The sequence below is a fragment of the Aquila chrysaetos genome, chromosome 20, assembly GCF_900496995.4.
Source record: "Aquila chrysaetos chrysaetos chromosome 20, bAquChr1.4, whole genome shotgun sequence".
NCBI classification, from domain to species: Eukaryota; Metazoa; Chordata; class Aves; order Accipitriformes; family Accipitridae; genus Aquila; species Aquila chrysaetos.
The window spans coordinates 23,871,389-23,879,232 of NC_044023.1; the positions used below are offsets into that span (position 1 = coordinate 23,871,389).

At 41.8% G+C, this 7,844-nt stretch overlaps 1 protein-coding gene across 3 annotated transcripts in view; it reads left to right on the forward strand.

Annotated features, from left to right (window-relative positions):
- GRM7 (glutamate metabotropic receptor 7) overlaps positions 1–6,241 on the forward strand; it is a 309,745-nt gene extending 303,504 nt beyond the window's left edge. The window contains exon 9 of one of the 3 annotated variants that reach the window (XM_029996035.2): positions 5,074–6,241. In XM_029996035.2, the coding sequence (XP_029851895.1) occupies positions 5,074–5,508 (435 nt within the window). In that variant the 3' untranslated portion in view covers positions 5,509–6,241. The remainder of the gene's footprint in view (positions 1–5,073) is intronic. The other 2 variants (XM_029996036.1, XM_029996038.1) reach the window with 2 other exon arrangements.
- Positions 6,242–7,844: the final 1,603 nt, after the last annotated feature.

Sequence of the window (7,844 nt, forward strand, 5' to 3'; positions counted from 1 at the left end):
ATGAGAAGAGAAGGCTGTAAAGCAATTACAGAGGAGCACACTTTTTACTAATGTTATATCTGTAATTTAATATATTCGTATTCTATTATTAAAACATGAGGTTCTGTGTGCTAATCTGCATAAAAGTCACGCAGTTCAGGCTGCAGCTCAGAGACAAGCAACTACCCACCGACACAGGCAATAAAATGAGATGGTTTTTGTACAACTGTAGGCATTTATATACCAGATAAGTTGCCAATGCACTACGGTAGGGAGCACAACAGGAGAGATGTGAAAATGTGATATAACAATCTATTTACATTTAGATACTAAATTTAAAATTATATTATTTTCTCCAAGCTTCATTCCATTTGTCAGGTTTGGGACAAGCATGTAGAATCATTTAGGACTGTTGCTTTCATCTCTTTTCTCATATATATTCCCCAATTTAAAGGCAACAGAGCATGTGGATAGCTCTGTCTTTCGGGTACAGAGATGGAGGAGGAGCCACCTGCATCTATTTCCCTTTTAGATGGACTAGAAGCGGGATTTAATAATCAGCCTCCGCTTTGCCTGGCATGAATGATACAGGTTTCTAAGCAAGAATTAAAAAAATGAAAAAGAGGAGGTAAGCATAATCTGCCACAGTGACTGCAAAGGAAATCAGAGCAGAAGTTCCAGACTCGTAGCCATCATGATGTCAGTTCTTGCTCAGTGCTGGAAATACTAAGATCATGTTTCATACATTTGATAGCTTAAGATGCCTGTGGGCTGTAATAAAATTCATCTTTTGCCCCATAAATCTTTTCTCTTTAAGCACGAAAGAGGTTACAAATGTGCATAAAATTGAAGTGAAAGTGATTAAATCTCACTCTGAGCAAGTATTGACAGATCTGCCTTGCTTTTGGATGCTGTGGGAGCTTCTTTCTTTGTGGCCCATGCTCAAGATAATGAAAACCAGTCAAGTGATGAAACTTATATATCCAAAGAGGATTTTTGCTCCTGCGTATTTAATATGTTGTTGGCACAGAGATGCAGTTATTTGAAATCCTGTTACTCACTTCTGGAAGGGGATGGGTGTAGACTATCACTGCCCCCCACCTCCTGTTGGCAAGCTGTAAAGGAAAGGCTTTTAATTAACTGTTGTGCTTTAACAAAATGTTGTTTATTTTCCACAAGTTGTCTTCATCTGGGTTGTGCTGCTGTAGGCTGTGTGCGGGTGTCTTGAAATGGATGCTTGCAAGGGAGGAGGGTGGGATCTGTTTAGGGAGAACGGGAAAAGGCACAGCACATAACTAAGAGGACAACTCGCAGCTCATGTCGTTGTCAGTATCTTGTACACAGGCACATCCTTACAATTAATGCCATGCTATGAAGTGTCTGGGGTTCGTGATGACCAAGGTGCCTTCTTTATGCTTCCATCAGTCCAGCTGCCAGGAAATTGAACACCCCACCCTGTCTTAGCTCGTCTTGGAAGGCATTGCTCTTGCCTTCTTGGTTTTTCAAAGTTCCTGATTACTTTCAAATTGGGAGTAAGTGTAATGCTCGTAAACCCAGAAGACTAACAGCAGTGTCAGCAGCACAAGGGAGACGTGATAGTTGCACCTCCCTTCTAGCATACCGTGTGTTAGCAGTAATGCGTTACGACAGTTCATCACTCTGTGCATCCCTGCAGCAGACCTACCTAACCTTTTTGAAGTGTGACAGCCTAGGCTGGGTTCCACCATAACGTGGCCAAAACAATTTTCTTTTCAAGCAAAGGCAAAACTATAATGCGGGCTGAAGAACCCTGTGCTGCACTCTGCTTGACAAGTGCATGGGATGCCATTACCTACGGCTGGACTGAACCTGGAGATTGTTTCCAGTACAGCGGTCCTGTCCGTATATATGAGATTGTATTCTTCAGGTATTCCTCATACTAATTTCTTCTTCTACTAACATTGTTGCTCTTCACCACTAATTAGCAGAAAAAGGCACTTCTCACTAATAGCAATATGTAGCCTCTTTTTAAATAGAGAGGTCCTCTTTTTTTCAAACAAGTTATACGATGCCAATGCCTCAAGAACACATTTATTTGCAAATATGCAGGCAGTCAACATCTAGGATGTTTCCTTTCTACACAGTACTTAAAAATAGCTAGCAGCCCACATTTATCCCACGGTTTGTTTGCTTGTTCCTTTGCACTGACCTCAGGAAGGGGGATGTAGTTGGACTGTGTATTTCCGTACAGAAGGTATAGTCCCGAATTTCAGATTCTGCATACCACAGCTATTGGCTCACCTCCAATAGGTGTATGTCATTGGCCAGCTGAGGTTGACATAATTATATGTATATTAATTAACATGTATATGTTATTCGCAAGAGGACAATCTGTTTTCACTGTTGGAATGCTGTCATCCATTAACACTAACAGCAACAGAGCGTATGAGATCTGTATCTATTTTCCATTTAAAGAACAAGGAATGCTCATGTATTGTGGATTAAAGCATGGTGAATTCTGGTAATGCTGATGTTTCATTAGCATTCCCCATTTTCATGTAAATTAATTTATTTGAGGAAAATCCATACCTGGTGCTAATTGCCAATGATAATGATGAGCTGAGACTCAGTAGCGATTCATTATCGAGGTAGACCGTCTCTCTCCTGAAGTCTTCAAATCAAGACTGGAGTGCTTCTGGAAGTTATACATCAGCTGAGCTCCAGGTTCCTGGAGTTAGTGCAGGAACAGAGCTGTGAAATGCACCAGCTACCTAACAAGAGATATCATCTCCTCTGGCCTAACAGCCTTTAAAACCCAGGAAGATTGTCTTTCCTCTTCTAAAATAACCATGAAGCTTTTATTGATCATTTTATCTAAATTATGGATGATGCTTTTGTCAACTACATTATTCTTGTGAAGCAGAGCAGTGCCAAAGATAACTACTGTCTAAGGCTCAGATGCGTGGAGCCCATCTTTTCACAGAGAGGTTACAGAAGTACACGCTATCAACAATATTTCTTGGCTGAACTCATTTGGCACTGGTGGTTCATTGTCATATTGAAAATGAGAAATGAGCTACTGTGGTTGAATTTGTGAGAAAACATCAAGCAAAATTATCAGGTTTGCTGAAAGCTGGAGTAAAACCCCTGTTAGCATTAGAGGGTTGACATGATATGAACCAGCAGTGGAAAGTATCAAAATCTCCTTCTCTGTCATAGGAGCTCTGCTGCTGTTTGAAATTGGAGCATGTAATGGATAAAGCTGAAGTATATCACAAAATAATACATGTAATTACTTTGCAACCTGTTTCATGATGATATTTTTTTTCCAGCTGCATTTTACCTCTCTTCAGCATTTAATAGCATACCACAGTTTATTGAATATTTGCAGTCTAGCCTTGAAGGATAATGAGTTTTATCCTGCCATGTGTTGAACACCTTCGTGTCCAAGAGAAGTTAATGGGAACTGAAGATGATCAGCATTTTCTAGGATCAGTCCTTGATTGAACAGACAGCTCTGACTCTTATATGGAACATGGTGAAACAGCTGAATTAGGGTTTCAGAATAATACTGCAAAGCGCTGGAGTTACAGAGGAGGTTCTTAAATGACAGTCTTGAAAATACCTAGGAGTAAAACTGTTTCTTTGTCTTTGGGAGTAAAAAAGATAGCGAACACCATGAAAAATATTTACATTTGACTGCAGTCTCGTGCATTATACTCTCAAAATATTCTGAATTGTTGGTGGAGAGCCTGTCCTTATTTAAGCAAGTATTTCTGAAAAGCAGGCCACCTGAAAAATTAATAGCGGTCTCTGATTAATAATGCTTTCTGGCTGTTGGACACACCAAGGGAAAACAGGCCCTGACTGGGGTAGCAGAGGGAGGTGCGTTAGGTCTCCCAGGCGGGGGGATGCTCTGGAGTTCTCTTCACCCCCGGAGAAGGGCAGGGATGGAGGAAAAAGAGCAGAAGGTTTTCAGCAATCCCAGAAAATCAGCCTTATCCCTTTCTCTTACTTATCTTCCAAATGTCTGTTTTATCGGGGAATGTATTGAGGATCAGGTTTGTTTATATATTCAGTTTTGCTGTGCAGGGTTGATTATGATTCACATTAATGTATTTCCTTGAATCCAAGTTACTCAAAAAACCCACAGATGCTGAATAAGAACAGTTGATAATAACAACAGTGCCTGATAATTTTAACCTTTTGAGAATATCCATTAGCTTAAACTGGTCTCGTGAAAACTCAGTTAAAATAATGGATTTTAATCTTTACTGCAAGAGCATACATACTTCATACACTCGCTTTTCTTTTTTTTTTTTTTGGCAAGTGAAAAAGTAGGAAAATTTCCGTATTCATTGGAACACAGTCAATATAAAATCTCATAAGCCCAGTACATGTAGTTACATCCTAGTTACGGAATTTGCATATAAATAGCGATGTTTTTGTTAACATGCCTGATGGAGAACATGTTATCAGTTGACATGTCCCTAATCTGTCAGCGTTGCCAAAGTGTTGCAGAATATTTTGCTTTGTATTCAGCTGCAAGTATTTGCAATTTTTACTGACAGAAGCATGTAGCATTGCTCACGAAGTAGTTACTGACTGGTTTTATTTATTTCTGTTTGCAAACAGATTTAATTTGAGGGTTGTAATTAGGAAAGCTGGTACCTTCATCCCCATACTGAAAAATTCTCAGAAGTCATAAAACTTGAGTGACAACCACTTTATCCATGAAAAAAGCCAAGTTTAGCCCAGGATGATTTAGGAAGTGGGAGAGGATGCCACTGTTTTTTATAAAAAAGAAATCTTAACGGGACCTAGTTAAGGTGCCTCAGCAGTGACGTCGTACAGACTGCGCGAGTGTAACAAAATCAGTCAGCGGTAGCTTTGTCTATGGTAATCGCTGGAGCTGGAGGCACCGCTTCGGCGGACCCATCGGCGCTCTGCCGGGAGCGGGGTCCGCGAGCACGTGCTGCCCGGGGACGGTGCTCGCGGGGATGCGGGAGCTGCCGGCGCATCCCTGGCCCTGCCGGGGGGTCTGGACCAGCAGCCGGCCCTTTCCCAGGGGGTCTCGGCCGGCGGGTTTCTGACCGTTCTCCGGTTTTCTTTCAGGCCCTGCTGCAAAAAAGAAGTACGTCAGCTATAACAACCTGGTTATCTAGTCCGTTTTGCCACGTGGGGCGGAGGACGGGTGAGGATTTTCATCCACCGCTGGCGCAGACCTCCTCCCGAGCCCCGGGGTGTCCGTCTCGGGGGGGGGCGAGGGCACGGCGATGCTGCGGGAAAGCGCGAGAGGAGCCCCGCGCTCCCGACGGCTGCTCCCTGAAATATCCTTCATCGCTCTCGGCTTCGTACGTCGCTGGCGCTGCCGTCGGCCGTGGCCTCGGACCTGCTCCGGCCGCGGGAGCCCACGCGCCCGGCTGCGGCACGGGAGGACCAGCTCCCCGGGGCGGGCTGCGTTCAGCTACAAGGACTTTCAAGGGGCTAATTCTGTCTTTCTATGTACTTCCAGACTGCAAGTTTTTGAACTTTCTGTACAGTTTGTGAGGATTTTTGCATATTGCCATCCATGTTGTTTCGAGTTCACTGTTTGTTTTTTGAATGCACAGTTCCATTGAGGCCCTGTTCTCTCAGACTTAGCACATTCAAAACAAACCACCACAGCAACTAAGGATTTAAAAGACCTATGTACATGACTTGTATGATTACTACTGTATCACTGCAATCCATATACGTTATTTTTTTTAACTAAACAAACAAAAAAAGAATTTAAAGACCAAAAACTGTGCTGGCGAAGTTAGTCCCCCCCCCCCACTTCACTACTCTGATGGGCTGCAGAGGAAGCAGAAAGGATTTTTGCTGAGTTTTAGTAGAGGTCTTGATATTTGGAATGCATGCCAGTAATGTATTTTATGGTACATGTTAATAATTTATGTTTGATATTTGTATTTGTGTTCTATTTTGTTATTTTATTTAAGGTATATGACTATTTTGCAATAATTTCAATAATTCTTATGATATTTGGAGGAAAGAATATGGCTTTTACATGTCTTGAGGTTTTTTCTCTGTTGATGCCCCACCATGATTGACCAGTGTGATAAGGACTTAAAAAAGCATGTATGTTTTATACTGTTTGTAATAAGTAATTTCGTTAATCTTGCTGCTTATGTGCCAATTTAGTGAAACCAATCTTTGCCGCAAACTCCTCCCTTCCTTTCCATTCTCTCGATCCTGTGATATTATCCAAGAATGTATCAATAAAGGATTTTGGTTAACTTTTTTTTATTTACTCCAATAAATATATTTTTTCAGTTGCTCCCTCCCCCTCCCCCCTTGTGAGTAAAGTTTATTTGATGATGTTGTCAGACATGGACATCCAAAAACCCAACACAGAGGTACTTCAGGCTTTGTGCACAAAGAGCGGGTTTGGAAAAGGTCTTGGGGGACCTGGCAGCTAATTGCAAAAAAAAAAAAAAAAAAAGTGCCTTTTCAAGCAACCCCCAAAAGTCAAGTTACAGTCACGTGGAGAAAGCCCTCCTGTCTGTTTGATGGTCTCCAAAGCTGTCTTCAACTGTTGAGTCTTCTTTATGACTTTGAAGAATATTATGTTCAACAGCATACCAGAATGCAATTAAATGAGCAACTAATCAAAGTCAATCTGCCAGGCAACTGTTGAGTGAGCTGGGGGGAAAAAAAGAGAAAAGTTTAGGCAAGAGGTGAGAGGAAACTCATTCCAATTGCAGCACAGCACCTGCGTGCTGCCTTCGGCATAGTAACAGCATTTTGGGTGCAATGTGACGATTACTTTAGAAAGTATTTAGCCTCCCATTTTCTCTAGACAACTTGATCAATTATACTGATGAAGTTAATCAGCATCAAAAGAAAATTTGACAGCTGCAACATGGGCCACAGTGCATAGTGATGAAGACCTCCATGTCAGATCTTGATTGACTCTTTATGCGTGCAAGCATGGGGGCTGGATAGATGTTTGCAAGGCCTTCTCGTTGTTGTTTTAATATTCATAGATATAATAATGACAGATGAAATTCCAACCAAGTAAAGGCTTTGTTAGCAGGAAGTGAATTATCAGCTCAACAAATAATGAAGGCAGAGGCTCTGCAACATTATCCTTTTTCTCTATGCTGTCCATAAATGCGACAGAGCCAGCATTGGGCTAAATAAGTATGTTAACCATCAAACAATGATTCTTGCTCAAAGACCCCAATTTTTTTTTCTCAATCAGCAAAAAAAAAAGGTTTGTTGGTTTGTTTGGTTTTCACTTTGTTTGGAGAAGGGGGAACGAGGTAGAAGGAGGAAAGGGTGCTGCTGGGAGGGAGTGATGTGGGGTTTGGTTTTTTTATTTCTTCTCCCAGCTCATGTTGCTTTAGATCTAACAGAGAATAGAACCTGAGCCTTTCATTTTCCTGCTTATTTTATTTTTATAGGTGTGTGAGCACACACGCGCACAGCGTGTATAGCAAGCCTCTGGTTCATGATGTGCATTGTTCGTTAAAGGTTAGCTGGCTGATGTTTTACACATCTGACTGCAGCTGGGGCCACGTTTCCTCTGAACAGGCATAGACTCAACATCAAAGTTCTCTACTCGTTTACTTCAGGTTAACACAGAGTCAGTCTTTAAAAGATTTATCCACCCTGAATGGCTTTCTAGTTTGATCACTGCCTGAAAAAGTAAGTAAATTGAGGAGGCGTCAAAACCCTGGAAATATATTCACATATCAAAGTATTACATGGAATAAGCTCACTTTGATTTGTGTCATTCACTGGTGTCTTCCACAGCCAGATCACTGGTGAAGCTGGGGCAGGCACGGTCATAAAGTTACAGCTCCCTACTGCAACAGCTGAAAGTTCAGCCAGCGTATGAC